This window comes from Argentina anserina, chromosome 5 (assembly GCF_933775445.1).
Source record: "Argentina anserina chromosome 5, drPotAnse1.1, whole genome shotgun sequence".
NCBI classification, from domain to species: Eukaryota; Viridiplantae; Streptophyta; class Magnoliopsida; order Rosales; family Rosaceae; genus Argentina; species Argentina anserina.
In genome coordinates, this window is record NC_065876.1 from 15,760,302 (window position 1) to 15,787,456 (window position 27,155).

The 27,155-nt window shown below is 39.1% G+C and overlaps 4 protein-coding genes across 13 annotated transcripts; 2 read left to right on the forward strand and 2 right to left on the reverse strand.

Moving 5' to 3' along the window:
* The first annotated feature begins 678 nt into the window (after positions 1-678).
* On the forward strand, positions 679-2,502 carry LOC126795337 (protein MULTIPLE CHLOROPLAST DIVISION SITE 1). Its single transcript, XM_050522189.1, has 5 exons — positions 679-784; positions 894-1,163; positions 1,288-1,454; positions 1,606-1,972; positions 2,080-2,502. The coding sequence occupies exons 1-5, from the start codon at positions 740-742 to the stop codon at positions 2,281-2,283; spliced, it is 1,053 nt and encodes a 350-aa protein (XP_050378146.1). The 5' UTR covers positions 679-739; the 3' UTR covers positions 2,284-2,502.
* Positions 2,503-3,884: 1,382 nt separating this feature from the next.
* LOC126795331 (putative disease resistance RPP13-like protein 1) lies at positions 3,885-9,927 on the forward strand. 10 transcript variants are annotated; one of them, XM_050522182.1, is made up of 5 exons: positions 3,885-8,442; positions 8,648-8,733; positions 8,804-8,871; positions 8,964-9,380; positions 9,489-9,927. In XM_050522182.1, exon 1 carries the CDS (start codon positions 4,055-4,057, stop codon positions 8,195-8,197), a length of 4,143 nt encoding a protein of 1,380 aa, XP_050378139.1. In that variant the 5' UTR covers positions 3,885-4,054; the 3' UTR covers positions 8,198-8,442; positions 8,648-8,733; positions 8,804-8,871; positions 8,964-9,380; positions 9,489-9,927. The 10 variants fall into 10 exon arrangements, with proteins under 10 accessions (XP_050378139.1, XP_050378140.1, XP_050378135.1 ...); XM_050522183.1 differs by having other exon boundaries at positions 8,812-8,871; XM_050522178.1 differs by having other exon boundaries at positions 8,648-8,871.
* Positions 9,928-11,070: 1,143 nt separating this feature from the next.
* On the reverse strand, positions 11,071-15,437 carry LOC126795333 (monosaccharide-sensing protein 2-like). The gene is made up of 6 exons (XM_050522184.1): positions 15,012-15,437; positions 14,733-14,859; positions 14,007-14,567; positions 12,475-13,421; positions 11,999-12,186; positions 11,071-11,794 (listed from the first exon to the last, which is right to left on the reverse strand). The coding sequence occupies exons 2-6, from the start codon at positions 14,809-14,811 to the stop codon at positions 11,350-11,352; spliced, it is 2,220 nt and encodes a 739-aa protein (XP_050378141.1). The 5' UTR covers positions 14,812-14,859; positions 15,012-15,437; the 3' UTR covers positions 11,071-11,349.
* Positions 15,438-19,362: 3,925 nt separating this feature from the next.
* Positions 19,363-21,665, reverse strand: LOC126795601 (NAC domain-containing protein 79). Its single transcript, XM_050522410.1, has 3 exons — positions 21,458-21,665; positions 20,379-20,656; positions 19,363-20,115 (listed from the first exon to the last, which is right to left on the reverse strand). Exons 1-3 carry the CDS (start codon positions 21,663-21,665, stop codon positions 19,363-19,365), a joined length of 1,239 nt encoding a protein of 412 aa, XP_050378367.1.
* Between the last annotated feature and the right edge of the window lie 5,490 nt (positions 21,666-27,155).

Genomic DNA, 27,155 nt, shown 5'->3' on the forward strand with positions numbered 1-27,155 from the left:
GGGGTAATTTTGGAGAGTTTACTATTTACTATGGTGTTATTGTTACCATTTTCGATGTCTTTTTCTTTTGTAAAATTGCACTATCCCAAGACCAAGGTCCCCTCCCCTGTCACGTCCTCACTCCGTACAAATTTACGGTAGTTTTCACGTCTTAATCGTCTAATTCTTAAATGATAATGTATTATCAAACGAGTTACTTTTTAGAGTTTTTAGTTAAATAAAAGCATACAAACTCACTTGTTTGCAGCAAATCGGTCAAATCAGTAGCTTGAGTAGATTCTAAAAAAGAATTTATGATGGAAGAATCATATATATTAACTATTTGGTGAATTTTTTGAGAGATAACTTTTTTCTTTTTATTAAAAAACACGTCAAATAATTTATTAAAGTAGATAACGTGCGTGACAAAAGTCGATTACAAGAAGCTAATTACGGATTGAAAATAAGCTCGTGACTAGTAACTAAAAAATAGCCTCCCTGCTCATGAGTACTGTACAGAGCCAACCGGCGAAAGCCGGACTGACCTGAAATATTCATCTGTCCTATATACTTCTATATGAGTGGTAACTTATTTGGCGAATTTTGAATGGTAACTTGGTCAAATTTGACTTTGAGCCCTACCAATGGTACCCCAAGCGGCCTAGCCTAAAAGCACAAATGGTAACATCCGCAAAACCATTCAATTCATAGAGCGAGGTTCACTCTCTCAAAGCATGAAATTGAATCACTCCATCTTCTAATGGCTTCCACTTCCACTCTCCGCTTCCACTCCCTCTCCTTCCAGGTTTGTCTTTCTCAACCTATCTTCTTCTTTCCTCTATTTATATATCAACATGATTATCTTGTGTATTCATATAAACACTGATTCCATCTTTTCATTTCACGAACCATAGACCTCAATTTGGGTCTCAACGCACCAGACACCCGCATTGCTACTAAAGCTTAGACCCCAATTCGGGTCAGGTAACACTCGGTTCGTATGGGCTTCACGGCTGATACCCACTCACAGGTTCCTTATCAGAGCCATTGACGGCTCAGCTAGCTCTAATGGTGAGAACCCTAATGACCGTGGTGATGATGATTACAAGTTTACTATCAACCTCAAGGACCCAGTTGACAAATTCCACGGAATGATCAGCTCTGTCTCTCCCATTGTCTTCAAGGTAAGTTTCATATGTTGAATTGTGTTTTTACAATGATGGGTTTGTTGAATATTGTGGAGGGATTTTGTTTTGAGTTTATAGTTATAGCACATTACCGACATTGTTACAACTTGATGATAATCAGATACGGCAACGAGTGGGGTCGAATTTGGCAGTTGGTTTATGTATTGCTACTGCATTTTTGGTGGTTGTTCTGAGAATGTTCATGGTGAGGAAGCCGAAGAATAACGGTCAAGGCTCTGTGGCTGATCTTGTGAGACGCGGGCAGCTTAGGTCCGATAGAAGAGGCATGTATGATTCACAATCCTTCAGTACTTTTGTGTCATTGTGTTTGTTTAAAGTTATATAGAACATGACTTTGAACACTGTTGAAATCTGATTGTTTTCTAACTTTGGTTTATGTTGTGTTGTTTACATACTTGGATGATGCTCAAACTGACAGTTCCAAGCCTCTCATGTACGATGACCCGTTTAATAACCCATTGGTGAAAGTTGGTAAGGAAAATTCGACTATAGAGATGTGTGGAAAGGTTTATCGCCTTGCCCCAATTACTCTTACGAAGGAGGAACAAGCTATCCATCGAAAGAGGAGGTCTAGGGCGTACCAGTGGAAGAGACCGACAATGTTTCTTAAAGAAGGGGATTCGGTACCTGCTGATGTTGATCCTGATACAGTTAGGTGGATTCCTTCCAATCATCCTTTTGCAACCACTGCTGGTGACATTGATGAAGACTTGGCACAGACCAATGTGTATCAGAAACATGGTGTGCCCTATCGAATTCAGGCTGAGCATGAAGCACTGCAGAGAGTAAGTAGTACATTTTTGTTGTGACTGGTGAAAGAAAAGAACCTTCATGAGTCTGGAATATTGCAATAATGGTTGACATAATTCTTGTTGTGATTTTTGTGTGGTAGGACCAAAAGGAGAGCAGGTTAGTGATGGATTCTACGGATGCTACAGATCCTGTGAATTCATTCAATTCGCGTTCCAAGTCAGCCAAGCAGGATGGAGAAAGCCTCATCAATAATGGAAGTGGTCATTCTAAGCCACCCTTATCCGAACATGAGTCAGATTCCTCCACTAGCATGTCATCATCTGAGGAAAGGCATAAACCCTGAATTTAAGTCTTAGCTTCTATTTTTGCCCTTCAACAATGATTGGAATTCTGAGTTTTGGTTAGCAGGTCAAGACATCAATTACAATTTCAACTTGATGTATCTACTTGTGATCCGTTCTAAAAGTTCAGGTCGGCCTGTATATAGGTTGTAGTTTCACCTCTGAAATATACTGTTTTGTATATTAGTTAATTATTCTAGAATGGCGCACTCTTTGCTTTATCTGATGTTCGATGGCTTTCACTCTCAAATGCCCTGATTGTTATTTATCATTAAACTGAATCGTGCACCTTTTGTTCTTTATCATTTAAATGAGCCATCCTTCTGTTGGTAACCATTGTTACCATGATAAGCACGTTCTTCTAAGGAGTGATGATCTTGTGATTGATAGAGTCGAAATAGGATACCATTGGTCATCCCGAAAGACAAACAAGCAGCAGCATGATCTGAAGGAAGCACATAACCATCAAATTTCAGCTTCAGAAAACTTGGAGTAGGAACTGAGCCACTAACATTAATAATGTATCTTTTATGAGAATGTGAGTGGAAAATAGAAGTGTAAAGTATTGAGCAGCACTGCGGCAGTAAAACAAATTTGTGTAGGAGATATATAAACATCTCCGAAAATTGCATTACTTCCAGCAGGCAAATGGGTGAAATGGCATAACAAAATATCAAAATCTTCTTTTATCAAAATTTGTATCTAATTCATATATGCTAGGATGAGTCTCAAGCGAATCGAACTCATGATCTCCCAATCAATATTTAGCAAGTTTTGTATTTAACATTTTTTTTTCTTTTATTTTGGAAAAAACAAATACAAATAAAATTGACTTTTTACCATTTAACTCACCCTTAGTTCAGTCTTTTTACAGCAGCCGCCTATGGTGATCGAGGGCGGGACTGTGGGAGTGTCTGGTCGATGGTCATTTCAGGGTCTCTCCCTAACTTCGCAGCCAGAAGCCGGCAGCGGCAAAGCCAATCAATCCGATCATTCAGGTCTCCTAGCAAGCTCCAATTCTCAAGGTAATTTCTTCTCCATAAATTCATAATTACAATGGGTGTTCTGTGGGTAAGGCATTCCCTACATTCTTTTAGGTTTCAATTATTATTCTTGGAAGCGTTCTGCAATCTTGAAGTCTTAAAAGATGGCTGATGGGATACCCAGCTGTGATTTGATTTGATCAAAATCAAGTCTAAAAGGGACAGGCAGTGATTTTTTTATCTAATCAATGCAAAGAATCGGTTTCAATTAATATTTATAGAAGTGTATCTTGCGGTTGAACATGGTGATCATCATTGATTACATATAATTAAGCACTATCTTGCGCTAAAGCAATCTAAGAAAATACACTGATTCGTGTTATGATTTCTCTCGTCTCGCTAGGAAAGATGTTATTAAGAACGTGCATAACAGGGATAATTAAGTAATTCTGTTAAGTCCTTAATTAGGGTTTGTAATGATTGGAACTGTGTTCGTTTGACACGTGGCCTTATCCATCCGGCGGCTTATATGCAGCTGTGTATCTTTGACTGTTGACTGTCTTCATTTCAATAATTCAATGTATCTATGAAAATATCAGTTTCGTTCTTCTTTCCTCTTCCCTCACCTTATCTTCTCATCTCTGGATATATATGAGATCTTAACAGTTCAACATAGCATAGTTGATTTGACTTTGAGCAGTACTCATTACAGGAGGCTTTCACACAATACAAGTCTGCACTTGTTTTGATTGCTTTGCTTGTTCCTCTGTGATCTTTCCGGAAACTAACCATGGCTGTGGGGGAGATCTTCCTTGCGGCGTTCGTTCAGGTGCTGCTGGAGACGTTAACACGTCGAGATTTCCTCGACTACGTTGGACGCTTGGGAGGAGTTGGCAAAAAGCTGCTAAAATGGGAGAAGATGCTGTCTGCGGTTGCTGCGGTGCTTTACGATGCGGAGGAGAAGCAGCTGACGAGCAAGTCAGTGGAGCTGTGGCTGAATGACCTCAAGCACTTGGCTTATGATATCGACGATCTACTCCACACCTTTTCTAATGAGATGTTAGAACGTGATCGGCAGGTACGAGGCTTCTTCACCAAAGTTCCTCACAAGATTAAATTCAACTACAATATGAACTCCGAGATAAAGGAGATTGATGATCGCTTGGAAGCCATATTTGATCGGAAAAAGAAGCTCGGTTTGAAGTATATTGAGCATACATCATCATCATCGCACAGGACACCAGGCTCGTATGTGCTAGATGGACCTGTGATTGGAAGAGATGAAGATAAAAGAAAGATCGTGGAGTTGTTGTCCAGAGATGTTGATTCTCCCACCAATTATCAAGTTGTTGCCATTGTTGGTATGGGAGGACTTGGCAAGTCCACGCTGGCAGGACAAGTCTTCAATGATGCAGCTGCAATGGAACAGTTTGATCTCAAGATCTGGGTTTCAGTGTCCGATGACTTCAATCTGGAAACTGTTACAAAAGTTATTTTTAGAAAGGTCACATCCCAGCCATGTGATAATGATGATTTGAGTGACGTTCAACATCATCTGAGCACGAAGATTAACGGTAAAAGGTTTTTGATTGTTTTAGATGATGTCTGGAGCACATGTGATTATGTTTCATGGACAAAACTGCAAGCATCCTTTCGTAGCGGAGCTCAGGGAAGTAAGGTGATGGTGACAACACGTGATGAAAAAGTTGCAGCATTGATGGGAGCCCCAGCCGCTGCAGTTTATCATTTGAAGACTCTATCTGATGAAACTTGTCTGGAACTAGTTGAGCAGCATGCCAACAATGACAGGCCGCCGAATTTCGAGTTGCTCAAAAAGAAAATTGTTACAAATTGCAAAGGATTGCCATTGGCTGCAAAAGTACTTGGTGGTGTTTTGCGTTGTGAAGATACTGGCAATTGGGAGAAAATACTAGATGACAAATTGTGGAGCACATCAGATAAGAGTGAAATACTTCCTGTACTGAGATTGAGTTATCAGTATCTGCCTTCAACTTTGAAGAGGTGCTTTGCATATTGCTCAATCCTTCCCAATGACTATGAATTTGGGAAAGATGAATTAATCTGTCTGTGGATGGCAGAGGGTTTCCTGGAGCAATCAGATGGAAGTAACTCGATGGAAGATATCGGTAACGAATATTTTGGGGAGCTACTGTCCCGGTCATTATTACAGAAGCCAGGCAAAAGCAGTTCACTCTATGGAATGCATGACCTTATTGGTGATTTGGCACGATGGGCTGCTGGAGACACGTATTCCAGATTGGACGACAAACCGCAAGGTGGATGTTCTTTAAAGACTCGTCATATGGCTTACATTTCTGGCAAGTTTGATGGAAGAAAAAGATTTGAGACAGTTTCTGATGCCAAACACTTGCGGAGTTTCCTACCGTTTTCAGTTACTAATGGAAATGAGAATTATCTAACTCATTATGTTGCTTCTGATCTATTGCTAAAATTGAAGTACTTGCGGGTGCTCTCCTTCAGAGGCTACAAGCTCACCGAGGTGCCAGATTCCGTAGGTAATGTGAGGCTTCTACGGTATCTTAATCTCTCTGGCACTTTAATAATGAGTTTGCCTGAGTCAATTTGCACGCTTTACAACTTACAGACGTTAATGTTAGTGAATTGTTCAAATTTGAAGACACTACCTTCAAATTTAAGTAATTTATCTAACTTACGTCATCTCTACAATTCAAACACGCCTTCATTGGAAGAAATGCCGCCCCAAGTAAGCAGGTTGACTCATCTGCGAACTTTGTCCAAGTTTGTGGTTGGGAATGCTGATAGTGCACCAGGCATTGGAGAGATAGGGTCACTGACTCTTCACGGGGACTTGAGCATTGGAAGATTAGAGAATGTGATTGATGTTGGGGATGCACAGAGGGCCAAGATAAATAACAAGGAAGGGCTGGATACCTTGAATTTGGAATGGAGTGGCACAGGTGAGAAGGAGTTAGAGGTGCTCTGCAGCTTGGAACCTCATAAAAAGCTTCAACAACTGTCCATCAAGGGCTACAATGGTTTCGAGTTTTCAAAGTGGATTGGACATCCTTCGTTCTCTGATATGACGTTGGTGAGGTTAGAGAATTGTAAGAATTGTCGGTCCTTACCTCCTCTTGGCCAATTACCTAATCTGAAGTCACTTCATATAGAAGGACTGGCTAGTGTTGAAAGTGTGGATGCTGAGTTTTATGGGGATGGTAGCTTGCCCTTTCCTGTGCTTGAAACCCTGGGGATTATCAATATGCCGGTTTGGAAGAAGTGGCTTCCTTGCAAAAGAAACGAAGAAAACTCTGTATTTCCCTGCCTTCGAGAGCTTGCCATCTTTGGATGCCCTAAATTGAAGAATTTGCTACCGAATAACATTGATTCATTATCAGCTCTTGCTATTTGTGAATGTGAACAGTTGGTGGTTTCAATGGCCAATTACAAGCATCTTTGTATGTTTATCGTCGACGGTTGTAAAAGGTTGGTGAACAGAAGTGGAGTTAAGTTCGAGTTACTGGAAGATATGGTGCTCCGTAGCATCCCAGTATTCAGACTCGAGATAGATGGGTTCATCAGAGGATTAACAAAGCTGAAATGGTTAAAAATTACTGGTGGTGAGGAGCTGACGTCTTTGTGGGAGAGTGAGGATAGATGGTTGCAGCATCGGATTTCTGATATTGTTGGAGGCAGTGTTTCTCAGTCTCCCCGTTCTCACTTTGTTCAACATCTCAGATCACTTAATCAGCTTGAGATAGTTGGATGCTCGAATCTGATTTGTTTTCCAGACTGTGATATGCTCAGATCACTTAATCGGCTTGAGATAGTTGGATGCTCGAATCTGATTTGTTTTTCAGACTGTGGTCTGCCACCTTCTCTTGAATACTTGAAGATTGAGTCATGTGATTCGTTGGCATATCTTGTAAAATTTCAGCTACCGTCGGGCATAAGAATGATAGTGATAGCAAAATGTCAAAATTTGAGAGTGTTGGTCAAGGATGCCGAGGGTTGTTCATCGTCATCTTGTTGTCTCGAGGCGTTATCGATAAATGAGTGTGCATCTTTCACATCCTTATCAGGCAACGGAGGCCGACTACCCAGAACGCTCAAATATCTTTGGATAATTGCCTGTGAACAATTGGAGTCAATAATGGAAACATTCCATGAGGACACTTGTCTCGAATATATTGAGATAGAGAAGTGTGCAAATCTGAAATCCTTACCAGAGGGGCTCTGCCATCTCTCCGTTCTTCACACGTTAATGATTGGGGAATGTGGAAGTCTTGTTTCCTTCCCGAGAGGAGGGTTGCCATCCAACTTGGCGCGCTTGTCTATCAACCAATGTGATCAACTGGAAGCCCTCCCCAGAGGCATTGACAACTGCAGCTCTCTGCAGACTTTGGAAATGGGATACTGTGAAGGTTTGTCGTCCATTCTAGAAGAAGGTTTTCCACCAAACCTAATTAGTCTTCTTATTATCTTTCCCAAAAGCTTGAAGCCTCTATCAGAGTGGGGACTTCACCACTGGGACAGACTCGCCTCTCTTACAGAGTTGAAGCTTGCTGGTGTAGATTCAGATATGGTGTCCTTTCCACCAAAGACGATGCTGCTCCCTAAATCTCTCATTAAACTCTGCATTGGAGGATTCCCAAATCTGAAGCGGCTGTCATCATCTTTCCAATCACTCACCTCTCTTGAGTCCCTTGACATTTTTTACTGCCCAAAGCTAGCATCTGCTATCCCGGAACAAGCGGATCATCTGCCTCTTTCCCTTACACAGCTTCGCATCTATGGGTTTTGTCCGCTGCTATGGAAGAGGTACCAACCTGGTAAAGGTCGATACTGGCGCGAAGTAGCTTACATCCCTTACGTTTCTTTTGGAGACGACGATGACGATGACGAAGCCGAAGTCGACCACCCACACAACTGATACAAGTACAAGGTGGAGAAATATGCTTGCAATGAAGCACCTCAAGGATCTTGTTTCTACCCTTCTACACTTCTGGTGCAACTTAAATCTTCATTAGCCTCAACATTGCAAGCTTCTCAAGTCTGTGGTGCCTATCCAGGAGACCAGGAAGGCCCTTTAGTCAATGGAATATCTTGAGAGGGGATTTTCAAAAGGCAGCATCTATTCCTGAGAAGTTTCACAGCTAACATCCCTTGGGCCTCAAGGTACTTGCTTCCATTCAACTCATTTTTATGTACTTTGACTACAAGCTTATTACCTCTGTTTGTATGGCCGTATAATATTTAACATATACAGAGCTAAAGTACATGAATAAAATGTAAAAAAAAACAAACTTCATTATCATCAATACAAACTTGTACATATTTCACATGCAAATCCCAAGCTAACCTATTCTTTCTTACTTTTTAGTTGGTCTCTTGCATATGAACCCCTGGTGCTGGAGATGTTGTGCCACTGAAACTCTATCTTGTGTTAGTTACAGGAGCAGAACATATGTGAGTTGTTCAGGTTCTGTATTATTTTTCTTTTTCTATGGGAGTATTATATGGATAACATGTGTTTCAGAAATGTAGGAAGGCTTCTGTGAAATAACTGATGTGGAAAATGTCACTTCTTTACTGCATGAATGCATGGTGGTGTCTGCAGCTTAGCCTTAGTGGTATTTATAATTATTCGGTCAACAAATGTTATTCAATCCAGAAATAACTGAAGAATGTATGTGCAGTTCAAGAGGGCAATGCTCGCATAAATTTTTTGGCATTGTTTGGATATTTGCATGATGTCAGTATGACAGATTAAAGCCTCTCATGTACGATGACCCGTTCAATAATCCGTTGGTTAAAGTTGGGAAGGAAAATTCGACCATGGAAATGTGTGGAAAGGTTTATCGCCTTGTCCCAATTACTCTTACAAAAGAGGAACAGGCTATCCATCGGAAGTGGAGGTCGCGGGCGTACCAGTGGAAGAGACCGAAGATTCGGTACCTGCTGATGTTGACCCTGATACAATTAGGTGGATTCCTTCCAATCATCCTTTTGTGAACACTGCTGGTGACATCAATGAAGACTTGGCACAGACCAATGTGTATCGAAAACATGGTGTACCCTATCGATTTCAGGCTGAGCATGAAGCACTGCAGAGAGTAAGTAGTACATTTTGGTTGTGACTCGTAGAAGAAAATAACCTTTATAAGTCTGCGGAATAATGTAATAATTGTTCACATAATTATTCTTATGATCTTGTGTGGTAGGAGCAAACGGAGAGCAGGTTAGTGATGGATCCATAGGATGCTACAGATCCTGTGAATGCATTCAATTCACGTTCCAAGTCAGCCAAGCAGGATGGAGAAAGCCTCATCAATAATGATGGTAATTCTAAGCCACCCTTATCCGAACGCGAGTCAAATTCCTCCACTAGCATGTCATCATCTGAGGAAAGGCATAAACCCTGAATTTAAGTCTTAGCTTCTTTTTTGCCCTTCAGCAATGATTGGAATTCTGAGTTTTGGTTAGCAGTCCGTTCTAAAAGTTCAGGTCAGCCTGTACATAGGTTGTAGTTTCACCTCTGAAATATACTGTTTTGTAGATTATTTAGTTAAATTTTCCAGAATGGTGCACTCTTTACTTTATCTGACGCTTGATGGATTTCAATCTCAAATGCCCTTTCTTGGTATTCATCTTTAAACTGAATCATGCGCCTTTTGTATTTTATCATCTAACTGAGCCATCCACCTGTTTGTTACCATGATGAGCATGTTCTTGTTGGTGCTCAGATTTTTTTGATTTTGCCATATTTTGGGGTTACCAAGTCTTTTGCATACTCAATTCAGTCAGTTGGGTAAGCCATCTGCTATCTACTATTTTGCTAAACCTCGATGATAATTTCATGTGATCATGTATGTCATAATGTCAGAAGGGGTTGAGAGCTCAATGTATATTACTATATTTGCGATGTCAGTGGATCTGCCTGTTCTTAAACCTTTGGCAACAACTGTTTCTTCTGTAAAAAAAAAAAATCTCCCTTCAGTGTAATGGATTAATATAGTGGATTCGGCTCAAAAATTGAGGTTTGCATAGTCCGATAGTCGCATGAACTAAAATGAAAATGCAGTTAACCCTTAAGACCACCCACACTATAGAAATCAAAATTACAAGAATGATGAACATACAGAGGTAGACTATCCAACTAGAAATTGAAGTGTCCTGGAGCAATAACCTCATTTGCTTAAAATTGGATTCCCTCCAAATATGCTTGAAATCAACTCTTTGTAATTGACTAGCTGGTAGCTTAATATCATGAACAATAGTTTGCTTATTTTTAAGGGAATGAGTGATAATCTTGTGATTAATAGTCATCGAGTATTTTACGATTTCCAACTTTGAATCGATTTCCCAGAGTTTGAAGCTAGACTAGGATTTCCTTTGTCATCCCGGAAAAAAAAATCAGCAGCAGCGCGCATGATTTGAAAATAGCTCAAAACCATCAAAATTCAGCTTTAGAAAACTTAGGAAGGAATCCAGATGTGTGTGGAAACTAGAACAGTGAGTATTGAGCAGAATTGCAGCAATAAAACAGAATTTTTGTAGGAAGTTTATAAACATCTATGAAAATCGCATTATTTTAACACACCAAATAGCACATAACAGGTTATCAAAATTTTAGAGGACAAATGAGTATCGTTAAGTAAATATGAATGCTGCTGGCCAGTAAAGAAATTCATTACTATTCTGAGGTAAGTTCATACGATATCAGATTGCTGCTAGATTTTGAGGTCATGCTGAGATACTGGACTAATTGTCCTAATGGATGACATTTTGTGACAGTTGAAACTATGCTTTCATATAATAAGAGGTTCAAATTTTCTTTTCCCAAACAGTGTAACTGAACCAGCAAATCATGCCTGCAAATGCAGCATATTTGACTCTAGAATGCTTAATTAAATAATGACAACTACCGTATCTTCTAAGCTTCTAGTATAATCTCCAAAATAATCCAGTTTATCATACAATCAATAATTGAAAAATCAGCCGTTTTGAATGTATAAATGCGTGGAACAAAATCTCCTCACACAAGGAGAACCCAAAACTGATGAAGTGGCCAACTGTTCTTGATTACTCATTTTTGGCAGCAGCAATTTGTCTTGCACCGACGGAAAAGAATTCAATAATGACTTCAAGGGGCATGCCTTTGGTTTCTGGAACCTTTAAGTAGATGAATACCAAAGAGATGACACAAACAATGGCATAGAGCCCGAAGATACCGGCAAGGCCTATTGAATCAAGCAGAACTGGTAGCGAGTAGGTAACAATAATGTCTGATATCCAGTACGCCAGAGCACAGATGGCAATGCAGAGGCCACGCACCCTTGTCGGAAAAATCTCCGAGCAGAGGATGTTTGGGATTGGCCCATAGGCCATGACAAAAACGCAGAAATAGACCACCACACAGGTGGTTGATATGGCGGCTTCAAGGACCGAACTTAGGGATACTAAGTTGGCAATGACTAGAAGAATGAGTGACACTATCAGCACAGGAAGTGTAGAAAGTAGCAGCGTCCTACAATAAGAAGTGCATTAGCTAAGATTTAAACTTAAACTTGTACATCTAAAAGCATAACCTAAGCTAATAAGTCCAGAATAGCCACAGACCAGCGGCCAGTTCTGGTGTGATAAAACATTAAGACACATTATTCCTCGTTGAGCTGAAAAGTCTATGGAAGTTAATCTCAAAAAGAAGATAACCATGTCAAGAGTAAATCACCTTCGACCAGCGATATCCATGAGCTTCATGGCTATAGCTATACAAGGAAGCATCAACAAAGTTGTGAATCCACTGATGAGGAAAGATGCAGATGTTGTACTGAGACCCAAGTCTGAAAGAAGAACTGAAACTCCTGCATCTTCAAGAATTTGAGGAGTGTAATAGAGAACTCCATTGATCCCAGAAAACTGCAAAATCATTTTTGAACTTTAACCGTTATCTTCACCCCAAAAAAAATTCACAAGACCAACTTCACTACTTAATGCTTACAGATGGATGGTGAACCATAATCAATAGGAAATAAATGAAAACTGTATATGGTAATAAAGAGATGGACTGGCTAACGAAATACAGTGACTAGCATCAGTACGTGGTACTAATAATCTTTCTCAATAAAGTTAGACAAGATAAGTAGCACATCTAACCATCATTAACAACAAGATATGTATCAAATAAATAAAGTTTTTATAACAAACCTGCTGAAGAAACTGGATTCCAATTCCAACGAACAATGCGTGCTTAACTCCCGGTTCAAGCAGAGCTGCCCATATTGGTCCTTTTGAAGCTGTTGCTGATGGATGAACCATTGCAGGTCCAACAGGATGCTTATCTATAAGTGACTTTGAGTACAGCGCAGGCTGACTAACGAGAGCAGCTGCTTGGATGAACTCACCTTCTGCAGGAACATCACCACCAGGAAGTGACAGAATGGACCCACGACGTGAGCCAGGGACTCCCTCCTGGTGCAAATACACCCTTTGGAATCCTCCTTCCTTCTTTCCATCCTCCCCTTGTCTCTCAGACCATTTCCATGCCAACTGCCATCCACCACCAATGCCTGTGCTACCAACTGTCTCCCCAGTTCCTTGCATGAGACTGCTGTTGCGCCTCATGCTTAGAACACTACCATGGGAAGGAGGAGGTGGCACCATATCCTTTTCCATACTTGTCGTCTGGCGTGAAATCAAAGGACTGTGCAGATTGTCATCTGAGTCTCCCCCAGATGCATAGTCCTCACCTTCCCTATGCAAGCTCTCTTCATCCCATTGTTCAGTTTTACCCCGCGGATGATCAGCTGTGCTGAACATGCTGCCAAAGTTAGAAAAGAGCATGCTTCCACGCGTACTTCCTGCCTCTGGAAAATTTTCATGGACACTACCGAAGAGAGTGACAAGAGGATCCATTAGAGGCACATTCTGGGTTGCCATGCTTCCTTGGCGAGACACAAGACTTACAATAGAACCCTGCCGCCCAGTTACAGGTTTGGCAACCCAAGAAAGGCCTTCTTCAGGTCCATATAACCTGATTCTGTCTTTGTCAGCTGCTTCCTGACCATCAAGATCATCAGCTGCGCCTATGATGTACTCTTCTATAGTTGTATCACCTCCAAACCCAAGACCTTCGACAAGCAAAGCCATCTCACCTATAAACACAGTGAATTAGCGAGATCACATAACAAAGTCAGTGCCCTTGAAGATGCAATACTCAGCACTCACACATATTCTCAGACCTCAGATGCCTAGAAACACCTATTGCTAATTGGCTATTAGCACTTTTGCAAATGCAAGTATGGATTGAGTTCAATGTATACTCATTTTTTATTTGAATCCCCCTATTTTCCTATGTGCGGTCTATCAATAACAAATACTGTCAATAAATCAGAACACAATATAAACAAAAATTCTATGCATCAACCTGTGTTTATTACTACAGTTTGTGTAGAGCAATGCTGAAGAAATAATTCATTCCATAAGATTTGTTGATAAACATAAAACATGTGCATATCTTTCTAGTTCTTTATTTAGGGAAAAAGACAAGTCCACCTTCCTTAACGAGTTAAGATGCAATGCAGCTGTTTGTCAAAGATTGCATTTTATATTTATAAGAAAAGTGTGGTATGACAATTTAGTGCTTGAGTCCATGCTATATTCCGGTGCAATATAAACATGGATATCTATACATACAGAAAATACGGTTCAGGCAACAAACCAAAGAATAAGCAACAAACCAGAAACATCTTCAGTGCCACGCAACATCTGAAGAACCTTCTTTGCTTCAAGCATTCTGCCTTTGCTCACAAGCCATCGAGGAGATTCGGGCAAGTAAAACACGGTTAATACAAAATATATGAGAGAGAGTACTGAAAGGACCCCAAGCATCACTCTCCAGCTTGGCGAGGCCAACAGTGACATCCCGAAAACCATACAGTATGACAAAAACATGCCTCCTGAACCAAGAAACTGTGGTAGAGTGTTCAATGATCCCCTTATATCTGATGGGGCAGTCTCAGATATGTACACTGGGACAAGGGTAACTGCTAGACCAATTCCAAATCCATCTAACAGCCTTGCAATACATAGTACATACACATTGGGCGACCACAACATCACCAAGCCACTCACAAAATAAAGAACTGATGATGCTATTAGCATTGGCCGCCGACCAATCCAATCTGATACGGCTCCTGAGCATGTTGTAATGACTGTTGCGCCGATGAGTGACATGGCCACAACAAGACCTTCTACGGAGCTACCCAGAGCAAACTCGTCCGTGATGTAAACAATAGCCCCTGAAACATGGTCACTAAATAAGAACAAGCAACAAAATTGAACTGGACACACTCTGGGATTGAATTGCATAAACCAGACAGTATCACTGGAAAGATTCAATGAACCACAATGCACACAGCCTACAAAAACAAGAATCGAAGAGGCTCAAAAAATTGAACACGTACCTGCAATTGTAGCATTGTCCCATCCTTGCAGAAAGTTACCAATTGTGGCAGCAATAGCCACAAGCACAGCTCCCTTCATGCTTTCACCAATGAATAAATGAGAGAAACTCCCCAATCTCAATCCAACCTGAAGGAAACCAACAATATTCACATCACAAAACTATCAAAGCCTAAACATTCCCACTTTAAACCCAGATCAGAAACCTTTTCCTAACCCAAAATTCAAACCCACATAACTAATTAACACAACCAAAAACACAAAGAACTCAAATTGCTTACCTCTCAGGCCAGTGAGGCTTCACAAAGTTCAGAACTTTTCAAATGTGAAAGTGAGCATTGAGCACCCTCAACTGAAATGGAAATAAAAAGGAGAAGCCTTTGAAGACAATTTACAGCTAACAACAACAGGTCAGCCTCAGGTACATATCTTAAACCCGGCAAGTGTTGTGAGGACTAGCTTAGACGGAATCTTGGTAATACAGACAAAATTTTACAGCCCTCAAATTCAGTAATAATGTAATATAATCTGGCAGGGATTAAGATCCAGAGCACCTCATCAGAAACTCGATCGAGATCGAGAAAACACAGAGAAACAGAGTGGTGGGGTTTTAAGCAGCCAGCTCTTCTTCTGCCACCAACCCTTCAACCACCGTCAAGTTCAACACTCCCTCATCTGACCCACTTCACTCAACTCATCTCCTTAGTTTAAACTAGAGGATTTCCCAGACAGCAAACACTTAAACAATCAAACTGTGAGTAGGAGAAGTATTTGTTTAGTGATTAAACAAAGAAAGAAAACAAGAGTATCCAAGAGGGTAGGGGGAAAGTGGAACCTACTAATCTTGAGAGAGTCCAAGTTGTTCCAAACGGTCTAAACCAACCCAACTCCGACTCATTTCTGATTTTTTTTTTGTGTGTTTGTTTTTTTTGTTCTTGCATGCAATGATTGAGTGAAGCTGCCAAGTTTCTTGACTTGTCTGGTTCCGTGATTAGTTTTCTTTGAAACTCACGGTGATATTTTCTTTTCCTTTCACTTTCCCTCCCATTTTGGTCACCTTCTTCTTCTTCTTCATGCTGTTAAAATAAGTGATATTATTTTTGGCGGGGACGCATGACGACAAAGACGTCTACTTCTTCTTCTTCATCGTTTTCTTTTTCCTTCCAACGACTCCTGATTTATGAGGAAGAGAATTTTTTGTTGGTGGCTAGTCTCTCATTTTCATCTACCGTCTTTATGTATCTATAAAAATAGACTTTAAACAAGAGACCCATGATTTATGCGGACCATATTGTTATCAAAGATAATTCAGGTTTAGAGTAAACAATATTAACAAAAAGATGATACTTTTAGAACAATCTATATAGTATTGTTTATAAACCATGTATGAATGGAATAGTACGATTGATACACTAAAATTTACGATCCTTTAGCTCTTACGAAATGTCTGAGATTCGTTGCGCATAGACACAAAATTTATAATGTAATTTATGAAAAATTTGTTGGTTCTAATTCTCTGAACTCTTCCATATCTTTTCTCCTAGGACGTGAATATAGCCACACCAATTATATATAGTTGGAAAGGAACGCAATGCTTTTTGTTTAGATATGTCCGAAGGGTATGGTTTTAGGTCATGTACGATAATGGAAACTGATCAAAGAGAACGAATGAGCGAGAATCTACTTGTCAACGTCTACGAATTCTCTACTTGTTCACATTGTAAGTGATGACTGACCATTAGCTGGGAAAATCTACATGCAACGTGTTCATCACTCGAGATTCAATTAGAGCGATAATATTGTTTGTCCAAGTCTGGGTTGCTCTAATAACATGTCTTCATGTGTGGTAAAACCATGGAACAAATCAATATGCACAACCTACACACCAGTCCGTCGAGCATGTGTCACATTGTTTTGATGTTTTGCACATGATTTTTGAAATATCAAACCCCCTCCCCAGTTAATATCTTTAGATATGTTGTACTTGTTTTGCTAGAAAACCCCATACCAGTGATATATAGTACAACTTCGAGTTTGACTCACATACAGGTCCTCGCAGATGGCAGATCCACCTATCACAACAAGTTCATATATACCTTTCCAGGAATTGTGTAGATTTGTTTAAACCTACGTAATATATTTGATCTACTTTGGCAAGGAACAAACAATATAGCATACAAACCAAAATTGAGACACACGTAGAACCAAAAAACAGGGGCGGATCCAGCCCATGTGAGAATTTTAGGCCTAAAAAATTTCCTATATATCATCTATCCCAAGTAAAAAAAACAGATAGATTAGTTCTCTCTCTCTTCGTTCAGTCGTTCCCTTCGTCTTCATCTCTGTCTGAGTCTCTTCTCACGTCAAACCTACTCAGTCCTTCCCCACTCGCCCTAACAGGGCTCGCCGTCTCGGTTACAAGGCCAAGTAGGTTCCTCCTCTTTTCTCTCTCTAATTTTCTTATTTGATTTGTTTGATCCCTACACGATATGTTTGGTCTGCCATTTTGAGCACATTGATTGTCGAAAGTATTGTATACTTCAGTTATTATTTGGGGTGATTGAATGATACAATGAGTAGTGTGGATTTGGTAGAACTTGATTGTTTCTGATAGCCAGTGTGTATTGCTGGCCAAGCAACGTTCGGAAGACTGAGCATCCCTTTGTGTGTTTCACCCAAAGCGTACTTCTGTTATTATTTACAATTTCAATTTGATTGATTTCATATGGATTAGTTTATCTAGATTGTAGTGGTTGTGTTTAACTTATTGCATCGAATTGAAATTTGTGTTGAGTAAAAATATTTTTTCCTCGTCTCTGTAGATTTCACATCTCCAAAAAAAAAAAATTAGCCGAACCTCCCGACAATCCGATCCTAGATCCGCCCTGCTAGAAAGTACCAGATACAGGAGTAATATATCAATCATATACGTATGATCGACTCCACAAAAGAGCATAAAGTGATCTGCTGCCATGCACAGTTTTGTTTGCGAAAAACATGCATCGTTAATATGCATGGTGATATTAAGTGATTAAGTTTGATCTAGTGCTAGATGAATTGAAAAGGATATAGTTATAAAAATGGTAGTTAAGTCATCGTCCCCGATACTCCCCTCCTTAATGTCGTTAATTTTTGAGCAAATGACCTCATAATAACAATTGTCAAGGTGAATGCATTAGAATAAACAATTTGAAAGAGGATGTAGTTGTGGACTGTTGTGGTACGGTAGAGTTCGAGCAAATATAGATTTTGTTGTGACTTCTTTAACTTACGTGTGCTTCCATTTCAAAAACAAAAAAATTTAAAAAAAAATTTAAAAAAAAATGCTTTTGTACCCTTTGTCGCTTTTGGTAGCATAAAGTATACATTGTTAGGTAGGGCATATATGCAACCCAATAAGAGGCAAAAGAAAGAGTTTGGCCTCCCAACTTTGCCTCTAAAAAATGCACCCAAGCCAAGTCGATCAATATTCCCAATATATAAAGGTCAATAATCATAAATAAAAATATTTTAATCTTAATTAAAAAAATTAGTGGAATGCTATTACTATTAATTAAGGTGGACATAACTAACATTTTCTTCCTATCCTAAATTGTAATATAACTATATATATCCTGAACTACAAGATTTGAGATGTTATACATGCACCAATACAAATCCGTGTAGATAGGCCTCTCACAAGCAAGTCGACATGGTAACACTACAAAAAAAAAGTTACAAAGCCCGATCACTTTTCTTAACCCACAATTATGTTGATATGATCGGAGATAGACTTGGTACGGGCCGGAGGAGGGTTTCGAGTTTCGACGAGAATTATCGCAGGCGAAGTACTCGAGCAAAGGTTAGAGTGGTCAGTGGTGCAAAAGATCGATTAATTCGCGACCCAATCCGACATGCATGCTTTGCCGGCCATGGTCTATGAGTACACACTATTCTAAAGGTAACGTACATTAATTTCACATTAGTCTACAAATGAACTAGACATGTTTTTTTTTTCCACTTATTACCCTTTTTTTCCCACTTACTCTTCTCTTCCTCTATGGTCTTCATTACTTTCATTTCTTTTAAATAATTTCAAAGCCTTTTTATTGCTATGATAAGTAAAATAGAGAATGTATTTATCAGCCATCCGATCCGAGAGCATCTATATATATGCTTTGCTTGCAGGAGGTGCATATTACAAAACTGTGTACACGATTGCAGCCTTAATTATCTTCTTTTTACAGCAGTTAGCGGTGCCTACTGCGTAGTGAACGGCTACCCTACTCTGAGGAGCTGTGCATGCAAATTCTAAAAGGCTACCAAACCCCCCAATCCCAGATTTAAAATTGGTGACGTCAAAATTATGAACAGCTTGCAAGCTAATTATGAGAGTCATGATATCACATCAAACACAACCATCGAAGTAACACACATTAAACAAGAAAAGCTGAGCTATCCTTAATTAAGATTGAGGAAACACACTAGATCCCAATAAAGACATAGATACGTACATACATAAATTAATCCAAATTCGGCCACTAGCACCACGTAAAATACTAGCCAGTACGTACTAGCTAGAGATTACATTATACGGAATATTAAAGCTTAGCTACATATATATTCAGACGATCATCTCAAATGGATTCATTCTTAAGCAATATTATCCAGATTCCATGATTCTGCGGCTGGGAGTTTGATGAGGGGATCAAGCATGGTCTGGATGCCTGCCCTGTTGAAACCACTGATTGAAGCAGAAGACGTGGTCTCAGAATCCACGGCAGCAGTAGCAGATGTTGAAAGCCCTAGCACACCATTGTAATACTGGAAGTCAATAAAAGACAATGAGCTTCGAGGGTGCTGATGATGATGATACTGAAGCAATGAGTCTGGGCCATTTGGCTGATGCTGAGAGTGATTCTTTTCCATTAAGTAGTTGAAGTTAGCTACATTAAGCGGTGGAGTTCGGAAGTGGGAGAGATTAGTGGCCTCTGCCTTGCGCTGTTTATGAGCGCTATTACTACCAGTCACAGTGCCAGCTTGATCTTGATTTGAAAAGAGGAAAGACTTGCAGAGCATGGATTGCAAAGCTGCTGCTGAGGATGAAGATGAAGATGATGCTGATGATCTCGGTGGTTGAAACAGTTGATTTCGACTTTTCATCAGGTCATTTTCTTGAATTTGAAGTAAACTAGGGTTTTGCAGAAAGCTAGGGCTCTGATGAGTCGTCTGAGATTGATGACATTCCATCAATGGAGGCAAGCAGCAGCCAGTTCTGGAAGAAGCAGAAGCAGAAGCAGACTCCACGACTTGTTGTAGGAAGTTACTCTGTTGCCCTTCCCCTTGCAATATCGGGTTCTTCTTGTCCCCGGCTTTGTTATGTATTCTGCAAATCACCCATTCATCCTGCAAAGGAATCAAAGAGATAAAACAAAAAATTACTACAGTTAATTGATTGGTTTAACTGCATTGTTAAATCAATCGGATCATATATATTCACACCTATCTACCTGGAAAAGGTAGATAGGGGAAAACAACCAAGGTGAAAAATAGTCTTTTCCAGTATGATTCCGACTGATCATGATAAAGTCAACTAGCCAAACGACAAAGAAGAAAGGTGAAAAACAGAAAACCATGTCTAGCCGCACGTGTGGCCGGTAAGTTTTTACCTTGCACGTGTGGCGGTAGGAGGAGAAGTCGCCGTCGAGGCGGTACTCGTGCATGACCCACTTGGTCTTCTGGCCGCGGGGAGCACGACCCTTGTAGAAGACGAGGGTCTTCTTCATCCCAAGGAGGGCTCCACTGGAGGCACTATAGACCTCCTTGTCTTTGCCGGTGGCTTTCCAGTAGCCGGCGCCGGTGGCACGGTTGGTTCTCAGGCCAGTTGGGTACTTCCGGTCGCGGAGGCTGAAGAAGTACCACTCTTTGTCCCCCATCTTGGCCACATCTGCACACCCACATTGTAAAACATCATCAATATTATACCAGGCACGTCGATCCCCAGTTTCATTAATTTGGTAGACCAAAAGAGAAACAAGGCCATAGATTTTGGTGAGCAGAGGTGGGAGATTTTGTGAGCTATAGTAAACTAAAAGGGTGGGGTGTCCTTTGTGTGATTCATACTCAACCTCTGCGTTCGACAAGACATTGATAGAGACATGATCACAGGATCACGTTTGTAGCTCATAATAACATGGAAAACTATGGAAGGGATGAAGGGAAGCCATATTGCCATTAATAAATACTCCCCTGCCACGTTGTTTTCTACTCTTCTATTCCTTTGTTTCATAATAATGCCTCTTCTACGGTTCTAGTTCTACTTCGTAGATATACACGAGTCTTGCTTTAAAATTCAGATTTGCCCAACGAAATTAAACAGGTCGAGAAAAGGGTTCATAAATATCACTGAATTAAAAACAACGGACGTTTCATACATGATACATCGCTCAAAAAAGGAGTTCATCAATAGATAATTAAGATCTCTCTATGTATCAGTGGATTTAGGGGAAGAGGCTTATAGCTTCATATATAAGATGCTTCAGCTACGTACTAAAAATAAGTCCAACGATGAAGGGGAAAGATTTGAACTCTAAGAAAAATGAGACTAAGAATGAACTATGAATTAGTATGAACGACATGGCTGCCAAGTTTATGGTCTTTCAAATCAGCAAGATGATATCGATAGAGCTAGCCAGAAAATGATGGAGCTAGTAACCAAGGTATGTACGTAATATATAAATATACGGACCTGGGAGCTCCCAGGGCTCACATCTGTTGAGATCGACCTCAGCAATGTCGACACCGCAGAAAGCGCCGTTGTAGACCTTGGAAGCGAGGTAGAAGGTGATGAGCTCCTCGTCAGTCGGGTGGAACCTGAAACCAGGTGGAAGACCCTGTTCGTTCACATCTTCCCTACCCAGTAGCTCACTCATAACTTCTTCCATCAAACCCAACATTTTCTCAAATTTCACTTGCCAAAACCAGACACTCTCTCTCGGCTCAGAATACTCGATCAGCTGGTGAAGTAAGTAAAGCAGTGACTGACTGTGCAGTATATATACGAGAGGTAAGTGAGTGAAGATCGAGAAGAGATGGGGTTTAGGTTAGAGAGGGAGAAGCAAGCACTGAAACCGAAGAAGGGGAAACAAGGACAAGAAATGCTGATGTGAATGAGGTAAGGTAAACTAAGGAGAAAGGTCGATTTTACAGAGATTTATGCGTGCGTGTGTGAGCATATATCTCGAGCATAGGGATAGAGATTGAGATCCATGTATGTCACAGAAATGACACTAGGGACTCTGTAGATAGCTAGTTCTCTACTACCTAGCTAAAATTAGAGTAGCTGCATCCTGCAACCCTAATGATCAGTGACGTACATCATATCATGTATCACCTAGCTACTTTGTTTCTTTGCAACCTGCTTTCACTAAAATGATAAATATCACATCATTATACACTAGGGAACAATGATAATCAGAAAAGTGGTATCATAAGATGAAAATTAAATGACGAAAAAAGGAGGAATATTGATGGGATGTAACCATAAAACTTATGATAAGAGGATTAAAGAAGAAGAATGATGAGATGTGATCATAATAGAAAGATACACAAGAATCTGTTCTAATAATACCGCCGGCTAGTTCATTAGGGTGAATTTGTTTTGTACATTATGCTAGCAAATTTTTTAGACTAGAGATTTAGAGAGAATGTCGTAGTTGGATAACTCCATTATTAGTGACGTTTATAAAGCTCGTTAAATGACACACTTTACAAAAGTTTTTCGTAATTCGAAAATTTACTTAGCGAGAATATCAACAATTACCCAAAGTACAAAATCTCCCCGATATTTCCGATATCTCCATTTTTAAAAAAACGATATATTTTAGGGGTAAATATCATATTTTTTTCCCGTATATGAGATATTTCTCCGATAACATAAAATATCTCCAATATTTCTCTGATATTTACGATATATCCGATATATCTTCGATATTTTAGTGAAATATCTAAAAAATTTAACTCAACTTGAGGATGTCTCAGACTCTTCTTGACCTGGAGTTTTTTATTAATTAATCATCTCAAGGGATATAAAAAATAAGACTAGAAGAGTAGTCATTCAATCGGCTAATTTTTAATTTTTCGTAAAAGATATCGAGATGAAGAGTGAAAGTTCAAGTTTTAACTCTTAAAAGTCAAGTCATATCAGTGACCAGTGCTCTCCTTAACCTTGAGGGAATCCAAAATAAATGGTCACAACGTAGTCTCATGAAGTTGGAAAAACTCGTATACTGATGAAGTTAGAGACCCGTGAAATGATTCTGATAATACTAGTGTGTGGAGAGGTGTAGCAACTCTAGATAGTTCAGATAGTGATGATGATGATGATAGTGGTGGTGGTGGTGGTAGTGGTGGTGGTGGTAATGGTGATGGTAGTGGTGGAAGTCGACAAGGTGGTGGAGATACAAGGTTTGCATATGAACAATCTTATGTAAATGGAGTATTTGAGTAGTTTACTTGTGAAAGTAATTTTGATCATGTTACCCAAGATGAGAATCATGGATCTAGAGCAGGCGGTCATGGTGCTCAAAAACAAAATATCTGCGGGAGGAGGACAAGAGGAGTCATTGGTGATCAAAGTATTTCATCTGATGTTAGTTCAGTTGCCTTAAGTTTTGTAACTATCAGTTTAGGCACAGAGCACAGTTGGATATCAAACGAATCACATGAAGTCAACTATCAATCTGGTCATCCTATTTACAATTATAATTAGTTTGGAGACGTTTATGATCAATTATCAAGTTTAGTTCATCCTTACTATCCTCTTCTCGGAGAAACTGTTGATATCTCAAAAGAGATATATGACTATCATGTTAACAATTACAATTTGTACTATATGACTCGTATGTCTTGGGCAGAGTATTGTAGTTTTGTTGACCAACGTGCATCTTTTCAAGCACATATAGCATCTTTTGGGTACTAGATAAAATTAATAATTGTATTTGTTTATATGTAATTCAATAATAAATAAATAAATAATTTTGGAAGAGGAATGGTATTTTTTTCCAATATCCTCGATATATATCCGATATCTCCTATTAAAAAAACGATATATCCCCCGATATTAATATTTTGAACCTTGCAATTACCCTTTTTCGCATGGCAATGTTCCACTTCCACCCTTCTACTACAATCGAGATTCTCATCACTTGATTGAAACCCATGCTTTATTGAATTTTGCCTATCAGTTGAGGAAATCCATGCTTATTAATGTTCTAAATTAGTGAGAGTTGTGGCATAACCAGGAATCATACTTAGGAGGGTCAAATTTTATTTTGAAGAAACCAAAATCATTTCCACGTAATTATTCTTGAGAATGAGATGATAATAAGAAAAAAAAAACAATAACACTAGCTTTCGTTAAGAACATTATTGTATAAGAGACCATCAAATGATCTTACGGAAAGTCTATAATGTAAATATCAAAACTAATGTTTTGTTTTCATTTAGCTTAAATAACATTTTAAATAATATATTAAAAGGTACGAAACCTTCAAAAGATTTGTATTGATTGGATTAGACATTTTAGTGGTATAAATTCATATTTCATTTCATTAATGTCATAAATATTTAGATCTAATTGAGTATTTTTCAAAACTCATAAGGGACAATTTATATATCATTCCATTAATATTCAAATTGAATTGAAGTCATATTAAACATTTTAGAAATTGAGATGGGTCAATTGCCCCTTGTCGCCCTTGGCTGGCTACGCCCATGACTGAGAGTGATGAAAACTTAATTAATTTGTTATAACCATTACTCCGTCATCAGGTTATGCAATGTGATACACGTACATAAGCAGGGAAAAGTCACAAGTTGTCACAATCCTAAAAATTTGAATTTGAAATCATGAAATTCTAAAACAATTTCAAATATATTGAAATCATCTTATAATAACAGTGTATCGAAACTGAGTCCACAACACGACTCAGTCGACTTGAATAATACATAACCAGTTTATACCTCAGTATTATAACAAATGGAAATGTAAAATTCACTCAATCCTCACCGCAAGCAGAAGAAAGAAATCTTCAGAGTAAGCCATCCGAATATGTTAATCCCCACCTATAGAACTATCCCTTATACCGTCGAATTAGTACACCGGGATTGTAAACACAAACCCGGTAAGCTTTTCAGTTTGTATGAGTAAACCAACAATATAACATACATCGCATAAAAAGGAAATATGACAGATAACATTTAAAGACAAACGTACTCATGTGACACTGGGCAACCCATCTGTTACTAAATATCATTTAAAAACATGTGTACTCATGAGACCCAGGCAACCCATCTGTTACCCCTCATGCAATACACCGACAGACACTAGGCAACCCATCTGGTTACCCAAAATCATTTAAAACATGGGTACTCATGAGACCCAGGTACCCATCTGTTACCCCACATGCAGTACACCGACAGACACTGGGCAACTCATATGATACCCAATATCACTTAAAACATGAATACTCATGAGACCCAGGCAACCCATCTATTACCCCTCATGCAGTACACCGGCAGACACTGGGCAACCATCTGTTACCCAATATCACTCAATATTAAAACCACATACAAATATATATCAATCCATGCATGATATATATGCACACCACAAACAACACGTACAATATATATCAATCCACGCATGATATATATGCACACCACAACAATACGTACAATATATATCAATCCACGCATGATATATATGCACACCACAACAACACGTACAATATATATCAATCTACGCATGATATTATACTACAACCAAGTGAATCTTGCACAACAATATTTATATAGTCACCCAAATAATCCATTATACCGGAAGGTACGTTATCTCCCTTCCGGTCTCATCCGCCACAATTAATCAAGAACATTACCATCTCATAATTTAAATAGAAACTGTAACATTATATAATACAACAACACATATATATGTATCGTATTTTCCATTTTCGTACACATACACAACCCACTATATTATATAATGTCTTAGTTCACTCTTTTTAATAATTCAAACATATAAGTCATCGGCAAAGATAGACTTGTCATAGTAAGATTTACTCACATTCACTATAGTCCATAATCACTAAAACCTTTCAAAATCATTTATTAAAATAGCGTTTCACTTACCCATTAACCGTAGATGATCAAGTTCATGTAATTTAAAGCAAAACATATTTTTAGAACAATTTTTATAAGCTAGTGATGCAATGACTATGTTAACAACTCAAACTAAATTCAATAATTATAACACTACTTCGATCATGATGATCATTGTGAGGTTTACTAAACTTATTTCATGCGTGAAACTTCCACGACACCGAGAGCGATTTACTCACTCTTTTCGTCGGTCACCTAATAGCATGATAAAGTGTTTAGAAAACGATACGTAAAATATCAGGTGACGATTTATTACAGCTAAACATTGTTTTTGCAAAACACTGTTCATGATACACTGTTCATAAAGCACCATTCCGGTGACCACCGATGATCACCAAAATTTAGAAAACGATACGTAAAATATCAGGTGACGATTTATTACAGCTAAACATTGTTTTTGCAAAACACTGTTCATGAAACACTGTTCATAAAGCACCATTCCGGTGACCACCGATGATCACCAAAATTTACCACTATAATCTAAACAACATTTCTAACAACTTTCTAGTTGACACCAAAGTCTAAATCGAAGCCTAAACAGTCCAATCGACGAAGAACATAAAATCGGCACTATTCACATACCCTAGAAAAAGAAATCGTCGATTCTCCTTATATTGATATACATCCTACAAGCTTCAAAATATAAGAAGAATCACCTTGATTGGTTGTTAGAGGAGGGAGTTCAACTCAATTCTTCAAACGGAACAGCTGTATTGTTTCTTCATTTCTGGACTTCAAACAGCTCGAATCTCTGCCAAACACCAACCCAGATCGGTAGGGGACGAAGAGACAGTTTCAACGCCACCGGTCTCACTCAATTCCGTCACCGGACGACGGAGATATGGCCGGAGAAATATTCAGCAACAAAGAGGGGAAAATCGCGTGAACAGTACCCAAGCTTGGTTGAATAGTAACCGAGCTGATTTTGAGAAAAAAAAACTGATTTTCTGATTTTTAATCTCATCTCTTTCCTCTTATACTCTTTCCAAAAATCGAAAACTAAATTTCCGTTGCTAACAACTTTCACAGACGACATCCGATTAAAACATATCGCACGTCTATGAAATCGTATTGACCACTCACGGTAACGTTTCTGGTATAAATCGTTCGAACACTTTCGTTTTCTCCCTCGTAGTATATAATCAGATCACCACCAATTTAAATATCTTCGAACAATAATTAAAAAATAATTATAAATTTCTGAACATTACACAAGTCCATACGAG

Bases quoted from the DNA above. Each gene is read 5' to 3' on its own strand.
- LOC126795331 (XM_050522174.1), top strand. From the start codon at position 4,055: ATGGCTGTGGGGGAGATCTTCCTTGCGGCGTTCGTTCAGGTGCTGCTG.
- LOC126795337 (XM_050522189.1), top strand. From the start codon at position 740: ATGGCTTCCACTTCCACTCTCCGCTTCCACTCCCTCTCCTTCCAG. The intron at 785-893 runs GTTTGTCTTTCT...CACGAACCATAG, and splicing joins TCCACTCCCTCTCCTTCCAG to ACCTCAATTTGGGTCTCAAC. The intron at 1,973-2,079 runs GTAAGTAGTACA...TTTGTGTGGTAG, and splicing joins AGCATGAAGCACTGCAGAGA to GACCAAAAGGAGAGCAGGTT.
- LOC126795601 (XM_050522410.1), bottom strand. From the start codon at position 21,665: ATGTTGGGTTTGATGGAAGAAGTTATGAGTGAGCTACTGGGTAGGGAA. The intron at 20,657-21,457 runs GTCCGTATATTT...GTGGGTGTGCAG, and splicing joins TGAGCCCTGGGAGCTCCCAG to ATGTGGCCAAGATGGGGGAC. The intron at 20,116-20,378 runs GTAAAAACTTAC...ATTCCTTTGCAG, and splicing joins CCTACCGCCACACGTGCAAG to GATGAATGGGTGATTTGCAG.
- LOC126795333 (XM_050522184.1), bottom strand. From the start codon at position 14,811: ATGAAGGGAGCTGTGCTTGTGGCTATTGCTGCCACAATTGGTAACTTT. The intron at 14,568-14,732 runs GTACGTGTTCAA...ACCATGTTTCAG, and splicing joins GGACAATGCTACAATTGCAG to GGGCTATTGTTTACATCACG. The intron at 13,422-14,006 runs GTTTGTTGCTTA...CTGTGTTTATAG, and splicing joins TGGCACTGAAGATGTTTCTG to GTGAGATGGCTTTGCTTGTC.